The following is a 20,948-nucleotide window of genomic DNA, read 5'->3' as shown; positions in this document are numbered from 1 at the left end:
TTTATTCTGAAGAATGATCTGTTTCTTTCATGGAAACATGCAAGTGGTATAAATCAAGATAATATTTAGTGATGCATGTTTTCACCTTCTAGACTTGAAGGAGAAATGTGCAGGTATGCTGACATTTCAAAGGTAATTTTTGCTATGTTGAGGAAGCAAACTCTTTTTCTTGAAAGGTGTATGTATGTATGTATGTATGTACACAAGATCTCAGAATAAATTCAAGAAAATGAGAAAGCCCCTCTTTCTTTTAGTAGTCCAAATCTGACTCATCTTCTCAAAAATGTTCACAATTAAAGGGTACAAAAATAATTCTTCTGACTGTCTTAACTGAAATGAAAGGCCCTAGCAAGAGTGGTGCTACAGGGCAGTCAGTGTAGATTTGTCTATTTAATTTTCAGTGGTGTGCATCAAGAATGAGCCTGACCAGATGCTAGAAGTTTCAGTACATTTCCTCTCCATATATGTGAACTGTTTATCCTACTGAGCTTAAACAGATTGCTTCTGACATCTTTATTTGTTTAATGTATGGCTTTTCTAACAGATTGCAAATGCTAATACCAACCTTGGCCGTAAAGTCTTAGCCTTAGTAAACTCAAAGTATATCCATACCATGTCTCTGGCATAGCCCCATCTCCCTTCTTGTAGGTCTAGTAGAAAAACTGTTAGTTTATGGAATGTTGTGCATCTGATGACTTGCCCATTTTGGGGATCAGGGGAAAAAATTGTGTTGGAGCCAAATTGACAAAGTCCTGGTTTCTGTGTGGCATGATTACTGTTGTTTGTCTTTACATTGTACTGTCTCAAGAGTTAGGAGTTGTCCCTTCCTGATTATTTGGAAAGCAACTAGGACATTGTAATAATAAATTAGAATAATAGTACTTAACCTTTTTTTCTAAGCTGGTAATGAATCAATACAAAAACCAGTCATCATCATTCCAACCTTAGTTTATGCATAGTCAGCTTTCTGAAATGTTCCGATCCAAAAATGTTTCTTACTTTTGAAGAAAGATTTATTCATGGGGTGAAAAGGGCAAATTCCCAACATTTCAGCTTCAGCTGGCTTTTGTCAAGTTTCAAATGCACACATGGTGAGGTTTGGCTATGAGACAGGGAGAGGAACTAATGAAGTTAGTTCTATGGATTGATATGTACTCTTTGTACTAAAGCAAGGATTGCCAGGAGCTGTTATGTGAAAATGTATTTACATTAATGTGCACAAATAAATGCTATGGAAGAGTTTTTGGCACCCTGATTGACCTGACCATAATATTGGATTAGCCCAGTGATAGGGATAATGGATGTCACAGGGATAACATAGACCTGGTGGGACTCCACCCATGACTGGACCACCAGTGTAGACGGCTATACTCCATACAGGAGAGATTGAGTAGACAAAAGGGGCGGGGGCATAGCTCTCTATGTCAAGGCATAGCTCTCTATGTCTGCAAGCTGATATTGGTGACCAGGGTAGATGGCTGGAGACCCTCTGGGTTAAAATCCATGAAGAACACGCCACAGGGGACACGATGGTGGGAGCCTACTACAGACCTCCCACCCAAAGTCAAGAGCTTGACCAGGAGTTCGCAAGGGAATTGGCTGAGGCTGCACGCTTCAGGTCCATGGTTGTCATGGGAAACTTCAGCTACCCAGACATCTCGTGGGAAGAGCGCTCAGCTAAATCCAAGCAGTTGCAAAGTTTCCTCTCGTGCGTGGATGACCTCAACCTGACACAAGAAGTCTGCGGGCCAATGAGAGGTAAAGCACTGCTTGACCTGGTACTGTCAATCAGCGAACTAATGAGCAACCCAGTGATGAATGGGAAGCTGGGTGACAGCAACCATGAGCTGATCACTTTCACCATCTGCTGTAAAGCTGGCAAGTCAATCAGCAATACAGAAGTCCTTGACTTTAGGAAAGCTGACTTTGACAATCTCAGGAGGCTTGTTGATGAGGCCCTAAAGGACCATGACCCCAAGGGGAGGGGAGTTCAGGAAGAGTGGTTGCTCCTCAAGGGAGCGATCCTCGATGCACAAGCTAATGCTATGCCTTCTCGGAGGAAAGGCAGCAAAAGAGCACAGCAGCCCCCTTGGCTCTCCAGGGAACTAGCAGACCTCCTGCAGCTAAAAAGAAAGGCTGACAAAGGAAGGAGGACAGGATCCACCTCCAAGGAGGAATATTCCACACTGGTCTAGACCTGCAGGGAGCGAACCAGGAAAGCCAAGGCTGCAACAGAACTCCAACTAGCTACAAGTATCAAGGACAATAAAAACTCCTTTTCTAGATATGTGGGGAGCTAGACGAAAAGCAAGGGCAACACTGGACCCCTGCTAAACCAGATGGGACAACTGACAGCCGATGCCAGGAAAAAGCCTACCTATTAAATGGGTACTTTGCATCAGTCTTTCATCAGTCCCACGGGATGTCCCTGCCCATTATGGGACAGGAAGGCCTGAGTGAGGGAGATTTCCTGTCCTCCATCGATGCTGACCTCATGAAGGAACACCTTGAGAGGCTGGACACTTTCAAGTCAGCTGGCCCTGACAATCTACACCCCAGGGTACTCAAATAGCTAGTGAGCATCATAGCCCAGCCCCTGATATGGATCTTTGAGAACTCCTGGTGCTCTGGTGAAGTGTCTGATGATTGGAAGAGGGCCAATGTGGTACCTATCTTCAAGAAAAAGAGGAAAGTGGATCCGGCAAAGTATAGGCCCATCAGCCTGACCTCTATCCCAGGGAAGGTCTTAGAAAAGATTATCAAAGAGGCCATTCTTAACAGACTGGCTGACAGCAACATCCTTAGGGATAGCCAGCATGGGTTTGTTGTAGGTAGGTCTTGCTTGACCACTCTTATTTCCTTTTATGACCAGGTGACCTATCTCCTGGACAAGGTCATATATCTTAACTTCAAAAAAGCCTTCAATCTGGTATCCCATGATCACCTCTTGACAAAACTGGCCAACTGCAGCCTCGGGTCCACCACAATCTACTGGCTGGGAAATTGGCTCTGTGGTTGGACCCAGAGGGTGGTGGTTGATGGAACTCAACCGCCATCGTGTCCTGTGACCAATGGGGTTCCCCAAGGCTCTGTCCTTCAACCTATATTGTTCAACATCTTCAGTAATGATGTGGACATTAGAGTCAGAAGTGGACTGGCCAAGTTTGCCGATGATACCAGACTCTGCGGTAAAGCATCCACACCTGAGGACAGGAAGATGATCCAGGCTGACCTTGGCAGGCTCAGGAAATGGGCGGACAAGAACCTGAAGGTATTTAACACCAAAAAATGCAAGGTTCTACACCTTGGGAAGAGAGACCAGCAGCATCCGTATAGGCTTGGCAGTGCTACACTGCCCAGCACTATGGATGAAAGGGACTTGGGGGTCATGACTGACCACAAGATGAACATGAGCCTTCAATGTGGCTAGTAAAGCGAGCAAAACACTGGCTTGCATCCATAGATGCTTCTCAAGCAAATCCTTGGTGAGGCCGCAGCTGGAGTACTGAGTCCAGTTTTGGGCTCCACAGTTCAAAAAGGATGTGGAGAAGCTTGAGAGAGTCCAGAGGAGAGCCACGCACATGATCAGAGGTCAGGAAAACAGAACGTGTGATGACAGGCTGAGCGCTATGGAGCAATTTAGCCTGGAAAAGCACAGGCTCAGGGGTGATCTGATGGCCACCTATAAGTTTACCAGGGGTGTTCACCAGGATCTGGGGGAACATTTATTCACCAGAGTGCCCCAAGGGATGATGAGTTCGAACGGTTATAAACTCCTCCAAGACTGTTTCAGGCTAGACATAAGGAAGAATTTCTTTACTGTCCGAGTCCCCAAGGTCTGGAATACCCTGCCACTGGAGGTGGTTCAACGATTGGTTTTTGTATTGATTCACTACCAGCTTAGAAAAAAAGGTTAAGCACTATTACATTGAACACCTTCAAGAAAAATTTGAATACTTATCATGCTGGGCTCCTATGATCCCAGCTGACTTCCTGCCCCTCAGGCAGGAAGATCTTCCTCGATTCCTTCCAACCCTAATATCTATGAAATCTATGAAATCGATGAAATAGGAATTATATTTTCTCTACCAAGATACTGTCCATTTTTCACTTGAAAAATATAGTTACAGTAGGAAAATGACAAGGTTTAGGATGAGACAAACCCTATATTTTGTGTCTGATTAATTAACTCTTTGACACTGAAAACTACATCTGGAAGAGAATCCCTGTTACAAAAGCAGTATTGTGACATGTTTTTATATCAGCATTTCTATGCTTAATTATAAAAAATACATTTTGAAACCAGTTCCTGCTTGACTTTTTTGCAAGGTTTAAAGGGTCATATAGTTTATGTATGTGCCAGGGAGGAGGGCAGCCTCTGAGCTCAGGTGAGTATCAGTAATACGCCTCTCACTAGTCCTTCTTGGCCAAACAATGATTTCATCATAGATAGATATCAATATTATTTTACTACCCAAAAGTGAGTCACAAGATATCAATTCCTACTTGGTCTCCAACAGCTACAAGGACAACAGCAACCAGGAGAGCCATCCTATGCATGTTCACATTCCCCAGCTCCCATTTTGGTTTTTATGGTTATCCCCAGGAGCTATTTTGATCGTAGAAAAGATTAATAAAAAGAGATTTGGGGATGTATTATTGAGAATTTATTTAATTCATGTGAATTTATTTAATTCATATTGTGATAAAAATATCATAAATAGTAGATAAGGTATTGCCATTTAATGGTCTGAAATTCATGAACAGCCAAGGGCTGAAGGTAATATATATATAGATATCTATATATATATCTACACACATGTGCGCACACACACCCACCCACCCACACACAAAGTATATACACATCAAATTATCCAATAGCAAGGAAAAATTCTTAAGGTATAATATCTCACAAACTAAACTGGAAGGATTCATGTAAAAGGGTTGACAATTTTTTTTTGGTAAATCTGTAGCAAAAACACAATATGATTGTGCAATATGCTCTAAAGGGTTCATTTGAAATAATATGCATGACTTATTTTTGGTGTCACAAATCTTGACTAAAGTGGTTAACCTGCCCAGAAATATTTTTCCCTTCCAGAAAATAGAGTTAATTTACCTTACGTATTAGAATTAACTTAAAATGTAATTTGTGACCCAAATAAAATATTTTACATATTTGGACAAAAATAAAGTTTTAAACAAAGAAAAAAGAGCCTGGACATTCAAATGGAGAATAGAGCTTAAAAAGCCTATTCACCCCACAGTTCATTACCAACAAAAGTTCCTCATTCCTTAAGACAGACCAAAAGAGGAACCGGACAGACCTATTGCTCTAGGTATCATAAGCAAGTTGGAGAAGCAACAGAGAGAGTAGTTCATTAGTCATTGTAAAATAGCAAGATGGAACCTATTACTTATATATAGACCTAAAAGAATCAGACATATGTAATAAAGAAACATTTTCCACTACCTACAAAGAAAGAAATCACTGGGGAGATGGCCAATGCCAAATATTTTCTATGCTTGATGCATCAGCAGGATTCTGGCAGGTGTTGTTAGACAAATAGAACACACGTCTGTGCACATTCAGTCTGCCCTTTGGGAGACACTGTTTCTGCAGACTGCTATTTCAGTTATGCTTGGCACCCGAAGTGTTTCACTGGAAAATACAACAAAATTTTGATAGTGTAGAGCACACTGAGATTTGCATACATGACGCGTTGATCTGGTAAAATAAAACTAGAAGAGCATGACCAGAAGTTGCAACAACCTTGAAAAGAATCAGAGCTTTTGACTAAAGATAAATGTAAATTCTATATTGGAAATAGCATACCTGGGAGGGATGTACAGTAAGATGTACAGGTAGATCGCAGTGATATTGAAGCCATCACCAACATGTCTGCCTTAATGACTGAGAGGAGATACAATGATTCCTTGTAATGACAGACTTTTCAGGAACATTTGTGGCTAATTTAGCTGCCTTCACCAGCAGCTTGAGAGCTGGTACAAAGGTGTGCAATCAACAGAGGATGCAAGTGTAAATTCAAGCTTGAAAAGTAGTTGGGCTGCAATCCTGATGGACCGTGACAGTAAGTACACATCTAAAAAATCCATAGGCATCTTCAAAAGGGGATTACCTCAGTCCTCTCACAACAGTATGGCTACAACTGGAGACCGAAGGCTTATGCATCACAGGTGTTAATAAAAACTGAGCACTAGTATACTCAAGTGGAGGAGAACTTGGATTTGGTCCACAGGGGTAAAAAATCCATGTCTTTATTTATGTAAGGCCTATGTAAGTTGAAACTGATCATAAATCACTTATTGCCACAGACTAAAAGGGACTGGCAAACACCTCTCTGTAAAAAGAGAGATTATTTTTTCAGCTACACATGTATATTTTGTGAAATGATTACAATCCTGGGATCGCTCTGGTGGCTGTAGACATGTTCTCCAGAGCTTTTGACAAAACTGCAGTGCTGTAAATGCCAGATCTAATTTGAATCTGATTAAACAAACAAGACACTTGTTCTATCACAGATGAAATATGGACTGTGATTACCACAACTACTGCTTAGGATGATCATCTGGTGAAAGTAGCTAAGAACTTAGCATGGAATGGCTGGGACACCATGGTCTCTGTCTTATTATTGCTATAAGAAGCTGTGAGGACCAGATAAGATTTTAGATTTTTATCTAAACAGACTAGCCAATTGCCCATCAAGAATGACAGGGCAGAGAGAGGGGGAAGGGATGGAGTGCTGCCACCTAATGCCCCATGCTCCCACTGTTCTGCCTCTTGCGGTCCTCAGCGTGGCTTGGAAGTCATGGCGGCACTCCCCAGAACACTCTGATAGGCTGTTTCCATCAGCCAATCAGAGTGCAAATAAAGCATTACAGAAAAACAGGCAAATAGACAGACTTAGACTTTTATAATATTAGAATGATGGCTAAGGTATTCCAGATAATATATATTCCAGAGAATACAAGAATGTGAGAAACAGGTGCATCCTGCAGATCAATATCTGGCTGCACAAATGGTTGTCACTGGCAGGGCTTTGGATTCTTCGACCAATGGATGTTGTTCTAAGAAGAAGGAATGCTAGGAAGAGACAGGATCCACATGGTTAAGAGAGGAAAGAACATCTTCATAGACAGGCTCCCTAACCTAGTGAGGAGGGCTTTAAACTAGGTTTTCAGGGTGATAGAGACCAAAGCCCTGAGGTAATGGGGAAGCAGGACACCTGGAGGAAGAGCAAGCAGGAGGGGGCAACAGGGAAGGAGCTCTCATTCTCCCTGAGAGATCAGGGCAATTAACTAGTTACCTCAGGTGTCTGTACACAAATGCACGGAGCCTGGGAAACAAGCAGGAAGAATTGGAAGTCCTTGCACTGTCACAGAACTATGACATGATTGGAATAACAGAGACTCGGCAGGATAGCTTGCTTGACTGGACCACAGTCGTGGATGGGTACGAACTGTTCAGGATGGACAGGCAAGGGAGAAGAGGAGAAGGAGTTGCACTTTTACATAAAAAGCCATATGACTGCTCACAGCTCCAGTATGAAACTGGAGATAGGCGTGTTGAAAGTTTCTGGGTTAAGATTAGTAGGGAGAACAACAAGAGTAATGTTGTGGTGGGGGTCTGCTGTAGACCACCAAACCAGGAGGAAATGGTAAATGAGGCTTTCTTCAAGCAGCTAGCAGAAGTTTTCTGGTCACAACCCGTGGTTCTCATGGGGGACTTCAGTCACCCTGACATCTGCTGGGAGGGCGATATAGTAGTGCACAGGCAATCCAGGAAGGTTTGGAGAGTGTTCGGGACAACTTCCTGGTGCACGTGTTGCAGTGGCCAACTAGGGGCCATGCTCTTCTTGATCTGCTGCTCATGAACAGGGAAGAATTGGTGGGAAATGTAGTAGTGGATGACAACTTGGGCAGTAGTAACTATGAGATGATTGAGCTCAGGATACTAAGAAAAGGAACAATGGAAAGCAGCAGAGTAAGGACCCTGGACTTCAGAAAAGCAGGCGTCAACTTGCTCAGGGAATTCATGAGCACAATCCCCTGGGAAGCCAGTCTGAGGGGGAGAGCAGTCCAGGACAGCTAGCTATGCTTTAAAGAAGCCTTACTGAGAGTACAGGAACAAGTGATCCTGATGCACAGGAAAACTAGCAAGTGTGGTAGAAGACCAGCTTGGCTTAGCAGGGAACTCTTCAGTAAACCAAGTCACAAAAAGAAAGCTTATAAGTGAACATTTGGACAAATAAATAGGGAGAAGTATAAGAGCATTCATTGGGCATGTGGGGATGAAATCCAAAAGGCCAAAGCACAATTGAAATTACAGCTAGCAAGGGACATGAAGGGTTTCTACAAGTATGTCAGTAGCAAGAGAAGGATCAGGGAAAGTGTAGGTCCCTTACTGAATGGGGGAGGCAACCTAGTGACAGAGGATGCAGAAAAGGCTGAAGTGTTCAATGTCATTTTTGCCTCAGTCTTCACAGGCAAGGTCAGCTCCCAGACTACTGCACCAGACAGCACAGGTTGCCGAGGAGGTGAGCAGCCGACAGTGGTGAAAAAACAGGTTAGGGACCATTTACAAAAGCTGGACATATACAAGTCCATGAGGTCAGATGGGATGCACCTGAGGGTGCTAAGGGAGTTGGCTGATAAGATTACAGAGCCACAGGCCATCACCTTTGAAAACTCATGGTGATCAGGAGATGTCCCAGGTGACTGGAAATGGGTGCCCATATTTAAGAAAGAGAAAAAGGAGAATTCAGGGAACTACAGACAAGTTAGCCTCACCTCAGTTCCTGGAAAAATTATGGAGTAGACCCTCAAGAAACCATTTCTAAGCACTTAGAAAGAGAAGAAGGTGATTAGGAAGTCAGCATGGATTCACAAAGGGCAAGTCATGCCTGACCAACCTGATTGCCTTCTATGATGAGGTGACTGGCTCTGCAGATGCGACATACCTGGATGTGATATACCTGGATTTTAGCAAGGCTTTTGATACAGTCTCCCACAACATTCTCACAGGCAAGCTAAGGAAGTATGGGCTGGATGAAAGAACTGTAAGAAAAGAAGGTGTATAGAAAACTGGCTGGATCATCAGGGTCAGAGGATAGTAATCAATAGTTTGATGTCTGGTTGGCAGCCAGAATCAACTCAGGTGCCCCGCGGGTTAACCTAGGGCTGGTTTTTTTCAATGCCAACAACCTGGAAGATGGCATAGAGTGTACCCTCATATGCCACTAGATATGCTGGAGGGTAGGACTAGGATTCAGAGTGACCTACAGAAATTGGAGGATTGGACCAAACGAAATCTCATGAAGCTCAACAAAGACAAATGCAAAGTCCTGTACTTAAGACAAAACAATCCCATGTATCAGTACAGGATGGAGCCTGACTGGCTGGGCAGTAGCTCTGCAGAAAAGGACCTGGGGGTTAAAGTTGACAATAAGCTGAATATGAGCCAATAATGTGCCCTTGTTACCAAGAAGGCTAACAGCATACTGACTGCATTGGTAGGAGATCAAGGGAAGTGATTATTTCCTTCTATGGGGGAGGCCACATCTGGAGTACTGTGTTTACTTTTGGGCCCCCCTACCACAGAAAGGATGCAGACAAATTGAAGAGACTCCAGTGGAGGGCAATGAAAGTGGTGAGGGGGCTAGGGCACATGACTTATAAGGAAAGACTGAGGGAACTGGGCTGATTTAATCTAGAAAAGAGGAGACTGAGAGGGGATTTAATTGCAGCTGTCAACTATCTGCAGGGGGGTTTGAAAGAGGATGGAGCCAAACTGTTCTTATTGGTGGCAGATGACAGAACAGGGAGCAATGGTTTCAAGCTACAGCAAGGGAAATTAAGTTAGATATTAGGAAGATTTTTTTTTTTACTATGAGGGTAGTAAAACACCAGAACAGGTTACCCAGAGAGGTGGTAGAAGCTCCATCCTTGGAAGTTTTCAAGACTCGGCTAGACAAAGCTTTGGCTGGGATGACCTAATTGGGGATGGTCCTGCTTTGAGAAGGGGGTTGGACTAGATGCTCCTCAGATCCCTTCCAACCCTAATTTTCTATGATTCTATGAGGAATTGGAAAATCTAAAGAAAAGTCAAAGGTGTTTTCTGCTGGTCTCACATGAGCAAATAAGGTAAACCTTAATATGATTTTAACCCACAGGAACAGCATCATTCTATGAAAATGATGCTGTGCAATTCTATGAAGGGTTAAAATAGCACTTGGCTGTCCTGGGGTTGTCACCCTGGTGGACATACTACAACAAAATAAGGGAAACCTCTACTTTCCAGGAGGAAGAAACAGAAAGGATCCTAATCATCTTGTTTTGCCTGAGACAGTTTCAGACAGGCTTTAGAGAATGGAGGCCCAAAAGTCTCAGAACAAGTAGACTTGTTGCCTCCTAATAGCACTTGTGAACCTTCACAAGTCCAAGTGGCAGTATAGGTCACCATAAAAAAGAGACTAAATGAGACGTTCAGGTGGAATTCTATTTCCCTTTGTGCATATAAGTGACAATTTTCTAGCCATCTACTTGGCTGTATTAGCCAAGTACCTGGCTGTTTTTGACACACTTTCCCTGGGAACACGTCCACACATACACCTATTTGGAGCAAATTTGCTTCCAATGGGAGCAGTTTAGGGCAGGGCTACTCCTGTCCTGCTCTGCCCCCTTATGGCCTGTAGGGAAACTCTAGGTTTCCCTGGATGCCAGCCCCAGGCTGGAAGGGGCCACCAGAATCAGGCCTGGGCTCCAGAGGGTGGTGGGGAGCTTTCCCACTGCTGTCCCCACATCCCTGTCTCAGACAGCTGCCTGCTGCTTAACACCTGCTCCAAGATCAGAGATGGGGCTAGGACAATCTCCCCTGGCCTGGTAGCGCCCTGCTCCTGGGGCTTGAGATTGGAACCAACCTTGGCTCCATCTTACATCCAGGGCCAGCAGCTGCTGGGGAAGGAGACAGTGTCCCAACTCCAGCTCCAATTTGCCTCAATCAGGGGCTGGGAAATAGGCAGCTTCCTGGGGTATAGGACAGCTCTTCTTCCCTCTGCTGCCTGGGCTGACGGGGAGCAACTTGCTCCCAGTCAGCTATGTAAACATGCACTACTGTACATTAGCTAATTTGCAGTAAATGTACTACCTGTAAATACAGGTGGTAGAACACCACAAGTTAGCCTATTTTAATGTGCTGTTCATTGCTGTGCTCAGTTACATAGTGATGCTTTACTGTGCAGTAGATTAGTCTACTGAGCAGTTAAGCATCTCAGGTAGATGCACCCACTTAGTTATACAAGAAGTTTGTTTTTGTCCCCCTGGCCATACATATAGCCCTCTCTTGGCAGTCCAAGAGGTAAGAATCAAAAGAACACCAGAGACAGCTCTGTGCAAGTCTCACTGCTAAGTGGTGGTTTGAGCACTATGTTAGGAGTCAGACAGATGCAGTTTAAATCACACTCTGGATGAGGGAAGCCTAAAATCTGTGTCTCCTGTTTTCTGGGAAAGTATCTTAAACACTCAGCTATTACTGCTGAACCATAGGAAGGCCATCCTCCTCCTCTATCAAGGTAACTAGTCATGCATTTTAGCCACCTACATTTTCAAGCCTTAGATGACAGTATGCATCCACAAGGGAAGCACACAAGTAACTGCATATGTGCTCAGCCAACAAATAGACTACTGAGGATCCTCTGTCTACACACACACACACACACACACACACACACACACACATGAATCCACACTACCAGAGAAACAAAATTTCTGTCTAAGCTTAAGTGACAGCCATGACACTTACATAACCAAACAGACACCATTTAGACACACAGAAGGAAACAGAATTCCACCCTTAGGCTGCAGACAGACAGTAGGGCAGTTCTAACTCATGGCACTTTATATAAAATGCCATGAGTTTGAAACCTACCCTTGACACAATCAACATTTGCTTGTGGGTCAGGGAGGGGGCTAGAGCCAGCCTGCACCAGCCCTGGCCAGCAGGTGGGGGCATTCCAGTAGCCTCCAAGGAGGCTGCCAAACCACCCCTCTCCCCAGCCCTGTCTCCCCCTCCCCCAGCTCTGGGCCTGCCAGCATGAGAGGGAGGGGAAAGGGGAGGGAGTCCCAGCTGCTGAATGGCCAGAGCTGAGGGAGAGGTGGGGAGGTAGGGGATGGAGCCCCACCCCCACCTCACAAGGCCCCTCAGCTACCCCTGCTCAGGTATTGGGGATAGGTGTGTTACAACGTGGCTATAGTGTACTTTCAGGGGCCAGATTGCACAAAAATTGTCACTTTTGTCTGAGCCCTTAGTTACTAAGTTGTTTTAAGTATTTGTAGGTATGTTCTATGTTAAAGTTCTGTTTGTTTAAATGTAATTCAGTTTGGCTCTGAACACACTGCAGTACTGGGGACTGTGCATTATGGCATAATTAAAAAAAGAAATCTGCTTTTTCTTTTGTTCCTCCCCTATCTCTCTGGCCTCTTGCCTGATGTTCAGTAACTCTTAATATCTCTTCAGAATTTTCTCTCTGGTAAGAAATATTTTGGAGAGTTTCCCTAAATTTGAAATGCAAAATATTGAATATGAAGGATTAATGACTTCTAAAAATTATGTTGTGTCATCTTTAAATTGAAGAATACTATTGACATGGTTTGGGCTGTTTCTTTTTGGTGTGATAAGAACTGGAAATTAGGTTTGATTAAAATCTGAATTTGTATATGACAACTTACATTTTTATAAATATTTTGAAGCCTCCTTTTTCCTGATATTCTTCATGTTTGTTTTCCTAAGATATTCCTCCTTTCCCATAACCCCATGTTTCTGCTCCTTTATTTCATCCTTGTTTCTCTCAAAGCCCAAATTCCCTCTCACCTCCAGTGAGCCCTTGTAAGTTCCCTTTTCGGACCCCAGCGTAGTCTTTTCTAACTGATTCTTAGTATTTTTTATTTATCTTACTTCCGTTTTCCTCCAAACGAGTTGCAGCATGTCTGGTTAGAACAAAAAGGTTATATTAGGCAAATTATTAAGTAGAACAGGGCTCTCAAGCCACAATAACAAGGACCACAAAGAAACGTAGGTAGGTAGACATGGTACTTTCAGATTTGCTCTCAATGGTTACTGTCCTCAAATTTTTAGGAGCTTCACTGCCCCTGGTCAAAGGCACACAAGAAAATGTTGTCACCTGCTGTTTTTAAGGCAGGCCATGAGCTCACAGCTATGAAAAATAGAAGCTCTCCCAGTAGAGAATGCTCAGTTTGTTGAAACCAAAAGATAACAGGAGGTATTTAAACACTTTCAAATCATATTAAAATTTGGGTTCAGTTATCCTTTTACTAGTCCCCTTAACACTTGCCTTTTAATTTTATTTTTTGGCCCAAATAGATTTTTTAATATTTTAATTAGGCATGACAGGGGCAGGCGCAAAAGTAACAAAATGCCTCAAAAGAACATCAACTGTAAATACTGTTCATTTTATTTAAATGCATGAATATTACACATTAATTCAAAATAATCTACATTTCTTTTTATTTTCATAAGTTCAGGAGTTGAAACAGGAATACTGATTTATGTCTCAGTTATAGCATATATATAGCATCATATCACAACATGGAAAATGTTATTCACTGTTATTTTTGTTTCAAGCAATAAACATCCATGTCAGGGAAAAAAATAATTTGTTAAGAATACAAAAGCCAAAAAAATTATGAAATGGGTAATTGAGTAAGAAAGTGAGAAATGGGTAATTTACTATATAAATACTTTAAAACCTTTTCAGGTTTGATTTTAATCAGAATGACATATTCTGTTGTAGTTATGAATCTTAACATTGTCCAGTCCTCAAAACATTGTCATACTATGTTAAAAAAAAAGAAAAGCAAATGTACAAGCATTTAGCAACCATAAACTATCCAAAAGTTTAATTCTTAAATGAATCCCAGCATTTAAGCACCTTTTAATTAGATATGACCTTATATGAAACAAAGAGATTTACCTCTTCAGAACAATCTAATATTGCCACTAAATCCCAGGGGAGAGTATTAGTACCCTAAACATTGTATCAAAAATAGTTCCTGACTTGTGTGATGTTATTTCTGCAGTGCTTTTTCAAAGGAGAGCTCAGCACACAGATGCCATTAGTGTTTTGGAAGCAGGCTGACAGTTACCTGGAGTTTAAACCCACTCTAACCCATCTGGTTCAAAAAGTGAAATCCAGAATAACATGATTAGATGATAATTTGAAGAACTTCTTCTTTGCTAGGCAATAAACCATGTCTTGAGAAAAACTCAGCAACAAAAAAAATAAGCAGCAAGCTGGCCTTCAAATTATTATTACTATTGTTAGTAGTAGTAGTAAGCTAAAATGTCATAATTATAATTAGAAGAAACCGGAGTGAGGAGGCCATGTTTCTAGTACGTGAATTCTGAGGGAAAACTGTATCCAAAAATACGAATTTTTCACAGAATGCGTCTGTGTTTTTAGGACCAATTAATACAGCCAAAATGTAGGAATTTATATACTGCACAGTGTACAAAAAACTATTGTTAAAAAAGATAAGTAGTTCACAAGCTACCTTCAGATTTAATAAAGGAAAGCAATAGTTATGTCTTCAAAGTCTAACAGTAACAGGGAAAGTTTAGCCACAAGACATGGGCATTTGCAAAGATCTTCTTCCTTCCAATGGTATAATTATTACTGTTGCATGTGTTTAAGGGCTTTCCAGTGGCTCCTTTTCCTCTTTCCTCTCAGTTTCTACAGAAACTGAGTTCTACAGGAAATCAAGCCTAAATAAATTTCTTTTTCAACCACAAGAGGGCATCCATGCATGCAACCTCATATGTACACACATTCTATGCTATATATTCTTTAATACAAGGATGTCAAACTTGCAGGTCCTGCAGGCCTGACAAATGGCACAGGGTTGGTCCATGTGCTGAAAGAATGGTGCAGAGCCAGTCCATGTGCCAGACTGGGCCCACAGACCAGACTTGTATGTTGGATCCAAAGCAGACAGCCAGTCTGGTACAGGCATCATATGCAACATTTGCCCTGGTCTGGCTGTGGACAACACCCACTCCAGATTGGCCATAGGCACTGCATGCAGTGTGAGCCTTGGCCTAGCTGGAGACACTGCATGTAGCATATGCCCCAGGCCACCCCCGCATGACACATGCAGTTTGCACCTGTCCCAGCTCTTTCGCGCAAAGCACATGCCTGTCCTGGCCCAACATGGGAAGCACCGTCGGCCAAATGATAGGGCTCCATTGGCTAAGTCTGGCCCATGAGTCATATCTTTAGCATCCGTGCTTCAGTATAAGGCCCCAGCTATGGTATTTATCAATTCTGTATACCTGTTCTCTTTCAGATTCCTGAGTCCAACCCCCAATGCTGCTGAAATGACAAAAACCTAATTCTACCTTCTGTTACCTATACAGGCATCAGTTTTTTTCCTTCTTCCTCTCTTTCCAAAGGGTTTGGTCCTAGACCTTTTGAAATTAGTGGCAAATATCTCAATGGTATCAATGAGGGCTGATTCAACTCCCTTTGAATTCAATGAGAATTGAACTTGATCCCAAGAGAAGGGCATATATACATTCTTACAGGCTGAATTAAACAAAATTCAACTTAAAGTTTTTGCATTAGTTCATTCCTGAGAAGGTCATTAAAGTGTGTTCAACAGCAATCTCAATTACTGAATGTGTTATTCTCTCTTTGATCTTGACACAGGAGTTCAATCACTAATAATAGGGTTCTTTAAGTATATTAAGGAAGAGTGATTTTTTTTAGATTAGGAATAAGTTTTCCTGATGCATAAAAGACTTTTAAAGCTGAAGTGATCTATGTACATGTCTTTAAAAGAAGAATTTTGAACAAGTGCTGTATTGACTTCCTTGTAGATGCTTTATTTACTTTGAAAAAGATCATAATCCCTAGATCATATTCAGTAATATCAGAAATAAACCTCATCCTCTGCAAAAAGATGAATAGCACCAGAATATATAGATTAGCACCAAAAAGACAGCCATTACTATCTGTTTGATTAGACATCTGACTGGCAGTTATTATGGTATAAAAGGCTGCATTAGCTTGCATCAGGACATATTTTTTCTTCTATAACTCTCACAGTATCTTTTATTTGAATCACAGCTATTCTTCATCTTATTTTAGCATTTGACCAATTCTACAAATATTTGTTTTAAATTTAAAATAGAACAAGTTTTTTTTGTTCAAAGGAATATATTTCCAACAGCCAATTTGTTGTTAAGCAGCACATACCTTTTCTGCTACGAAGAAAGAGTGGGCCTGGATTTTTAAGTCCAAAAAAGGAAGTTGTGGGGTTTTGCTTCTTCTCTTCCTCTGTTTGCAAACCCAAGGATATATTATTATATTATAGTAGATACCGTGGGTCTCCCTGACATTTCTGGTACTTTAGCTCCTGGACTACTTTGTGTCAGGTAATAAATCAAGCAGCACTGACACAGGCCATCAAAGGAGAAGTTGACTGGCATTGTTGTTATTCAACCCAAGAGAGAGTTGATGCTTTTAATTGTAGGGATTCAAATAAATAATATAGAAAGATTTATGGTCCACAGCACTATTATAATAAATGGAAGGGTAAATTGCATTTCGTTAATCAAATGTCTGATTAGTAGTAACCCCTACTGATGCTCGGATACTCAGAAGCTGCTCTTATGAAATAGCTTATACTCAGATTATTTCCTGCTGCTGTCCATTACAGTGTGATTATAATAGATATAATGATCCCTAGCACCATGACTGGGTGTTGTGAAAAATCTGCACACCTGTGTGACAGTTGCAGTTTCCTGTATCCACAGAAAACAAAATATTCCACACAATCAACTTATTTCTACCAACTTAAAAAAATGAACAGATACAATAAGATATATACCCGTTATAATAATTTCAGCTGAATTACTGATGTATAAATTAATTTATAATTTCTAGTCTGGTTTGAAAAGTGTCCTACACAATGTACAAGTTGCAAGTTACAAAGTGCATCATTATTATTAAATGTCAACCTTAATACTGTAGACTCTACAGCTTAATCTGAACATTTGTTAAATGTATATTCTGCCTAATTATATTTTCTTCAATTGCAAAATAAAGAAAATGTAAAGATGCAGTCCTTATCCTTCCCCCTTTCCTTCTCCGAAGAGACCTATCATAGGATACAAATTGCCCTTTGCATCCGATCTTCTACTCTTTTGTTAAAAATGTTCTTTGGGTTGCAGTGCATGGTCAACTTGACAGTTAGAGCTCATCAAAATCCTTTAAATGTGTGTATAAGTGGTAGATAAAATTTGTGTTAACTCTCTGGATAGGGGAGAATTTCATACTATTTACGTTTTCTGACAAGTAAGGACTGAAGGACTCCAGGCCCTTTATTTACAGTCAGGAAAATCCATAAAATTATAATTGTTACTAGTATTAAAACAGGAGCATTAACTTAAGTGCAGCATTTAAGCTTGGAAATGTATCAATGGTTTAGGATTATATACCTCTCAAAGTACTGTCTTTTCAGACAAAGAAATGTTGCTTCCAGAAATGTTTGAAGAGCTACAGTACAATTAAGGACCTCATCCAAGTAAATGTCAAATGATAGGTAGCCAGAGAGCCAACATTTTTATGCTGTCCAGTATAGAACTCATGTTATCAATATTATTGTCATGTTTGGCAAAAGGGTTGATTACATATATATCAACCCTTTTGCCAATATATAATTCCCTTTTTTTAAGTTTAGAAAAAAATTACTTCTTATCATCCCCTCTGTTATGATGGCAGACTCCCTTGACCAACCTTGGGAAGATGGCATTATTGCTTTAAAAATGCATGTATACAATACCAGTGAAGCTGTACCACTCTAATTGTAGTACTGACTCTAGCTACATCAAGTTCAAAAAATTTAAAGCTTTGCGCTCAGCCATACTAGGCACAAATGGGAACATGGAAAATTGGAAAGAAGTAATTGTGCTCTCTGGTCTGTGTGAATTAAATTCTACATTGTAGTATTCTGTACATCCCTTAGTTCAATTACAGCTGCACGTGTTGGTATACTAACAAACAAGAGTTTGAAATCTAACTATATAATTCAGGAAAATCTATCTGTTCAGTGTTCTAGTTTAAGCTGTAGTCATTACTTCTCCATACCTTTTCTACTAAGCACCCATTCTGGAGGGCGGTAAATGCATTTTTTTTCAAGAAATAGCCCTGCTCCATTGTGTAAAGCACACTGTCAACTGCTATAAAAATTATCAGTTTTTTCAAATGCTGTTAAAAGATTTTCTCTTTCCCTTTTTTAAGTTCATTAATCAATTTGATCAATGACAACTTTTTTGGGAAATGTTTTGATTAAACCTTAGGCCAGATCTATCTTTGAAATATTCATCAATATAACTATTTCACTTAGTGGAAGAGTTTTTTTAAAAATCAGCATAGTTACTCTGATAAAGACATGGATGCTATTTACTTACACATAGGTGTCTTGTAACAATACAGTCATTTTCCTTCCCATATGGAAATTGATATGCTTGTATAAAACTTCTTTATACTAATATAATTATGTTCACCTGGGGGAGGTGAACTGGTTACAGTGGTAAAATACTGGTAATTTTTTCTACTGTAGAAAAGGTTCTAATTAGATTGGTGAATACTTTCAGCCCCACAGTATATTGTGGTGGTGCAAAGGCCAACATAGCTCCCTATTCTTTACTTCTCTCTGTTCACACAGGCGTTATTGATGATAGCAGCAGCTTGCACTGAACTCTTGAAAAATAATTTAAGTTAATAACTGTTGTGTATGAGGTAGCTAAAATAGGGCTGAAACTTGCAGTTTCTCCTGTATGTGTGTATACTCCTTCTCAGACTATCATCAAATGTGTACATGTAAGCGCAGGTACAAAATAGAGTACCACTTCCAAGACAAGGACAATGCATTGTGTTGTACAACACACTACAGCAGTGATTTTCAAATCTTTTGCATTTGTATACCCCTAAAACATTTTGAATGGAGGTGTGGACCCCTTTGAACTATAAGTATGGCTTTTCACATACTTTTGAAAATCATAGTCTTCTTTTGCGGACCCTGAGGTCCACAGACCATAGCCTAAAAAACACTGCACTACAGTCATGGCTGTTGTTAATTTTTAAACATTGATTTAGATTCCAGTGACAATTTGCTGTCTATATGTATAATTTTAAAGGAAGTCAGGTTTTAGACTTAAGTTGACAGTGCCCTTTTTAATGTGCTTTTAATAGAAAATAGAATACATTCCTTAGGAAACTACACTTTCCTAAGATGAACATAAGCTTATCCTTCTCTACATGGCAATCATCTGAATTGGAGAACATTTGGCTATAAATTCAAAGGGTTAAAATAAATGTATTCTGTACTTTGAAAACTAATTTAACAAAAGCATACAAAAAGAAAACCAAGGTATTATTACAGTATCTTTATATATATATTTATAATATGTGCAAAATTCAATATACAAGCTTTTGTTATTCAGCCATATTATTTAAAAGTAATGTAAACTGATGCTAGCTTATTTAAACCAATATAAGTAATTTGATGTAACTCCCGGGAAACAAAGATTGTCAGTACAAGATCCTCCATAGCTAGGTGGACAAGCGGAACATGGGACTCCTACTTTATATGGGGCTTCTCCAATCCAGTTGCCCCTGAAAAAAAAAAAAGTAAGAACATTTTTTAGTAATTTGAGAAACAAATATATACCCAAAATAAGTGCAAAATAAATTTGGGGGTTATGTTTCCCATTGGGTACTTATAAAATATATCCATGCTCAGTTTGGAATAACTTTTGCAGGCTTCCTCTCTAATCAAAGGAAAACAACCAAAACACTTTTTCAGTAAGGAACTGGGGCGCAAACACGGTTTCAAAGTTTTCTTAGACTGTTAAAGTGCTTTAGTTTAATGGCTACATACATATTTTTCTAAGTTAGTAAGTCATATCTCACGGGAAGAGTTCAACCACATTAGGTTGAGACTGAACCCAGGATGATTTGCTCAAGGGAAATGGGAACATAAAAGACTATTCACAACAGCATTAGAGAAAAAATACTGGAAGTGGAAGATTACTTGAAAGTTGAATGAAAGGATGAAGGCAAGATTATGCTGGAGGAGGGCCCATGCATCATTATTTGTAGGCTCCAGGTGTTCTGTGGCCATGGGCAACTGGTGCTTCCTGATACTGGGGGGGCCCTAGTGGCCATCAGCCAACCGGGGTGTGGATCACCCAGTGGCCCATCGCTGCTGCTAGCAGAAGTACCGACAGCAAAACTGGAAGTGCTGGCGGGAAACCCAGAAGTACCACTGGTGCTTCTTTTGGTGCCCCCATGATTTCAAGGGTTGTACTGGCTGTCACCCCACCACTCCCTGGCCTGTGAGGCCCAATCTCGGGGGGGCACCATGTCCTCTATACACATTGCCTATGCCTGTGGCCTTTCTCACTTTCCAGATGAGAGTATACCACAAACCATATTATTGACTAGACTGGAAGGGTGGATCCCCCTCAACTCCTCTTGAAGCAGGCCCAGTGGGCAGTTAGAAATGTATGACTCACGGAGAACAAGCAACAGGAAGCCTGTAGCTCAATGAAATGGGCATACCTCTGAGAATTCAAAGTTATAAGTTTCAGTTCCCGCATCTAGGGTTATTTCTGGGTTTTATCCAATGACTGTCTACTGTAAAAATATATGAATGGTCTCAGTAGTAGGGACTGGAGCTAAGGTGTATCCTCTCCCAGAAGAGCAACATAACACGGTCCTTGTTTCCCAAAATAAAGGAGGTTTCTTCAAGAAGTCTGTTTTTTTACCCAATTCACCTGTTAAAGGTTATACAATCTTTATGGCCACAGATAAAAATCCTTTTCTTTTTCATAAGACAGCTGGGAC

At 40.9% G+C, this 20,948-nt stretch overlaps 1 protein-coding gene across 1 annotated transcript in view; it reads right to left on the bottom strand.

The window, feature by feature from the left end:
* Positions 1-13,859: 13,859 nt before the first annotated feature.
* The window catches only part of PI15 (peptidase inhibitor 15), a 37,515-nt gene continuing 30,426 nt past the window's right edge, over positions 13,860-20,948 (bottom strand). Inside the window, exon 6 of the mRNA XM_090040197.1 lies at positions 13,860-19,715. Coding sequence (XP_089896323.1) covers positions 19,580-19,715 — 136 coding nt within the window. The 3' untranslated portion in view covers positions 13,860-19,579. The remainder of the gene's footprint in view (positions 19,716-20,948) is intronic.

The sequence above is a fragment of the Crocodylus siamensis genome, chromosome 3 (genome assembly GCF_052110815.1).
Source record: "Crocodylus siamensis isolate JL-2025a chromosome 3, ASM5211081v1, whole genome shotgun sequence".
Lineage (NCBI taxonomy): Eukaryota > Metazoa > Chordata > Crocodylia > Crocodylidae > Crocodylus > Crocodylus siamensis.
This window is presented reverse-complemented; position numbering and strand designations above follow the sequence as displayed.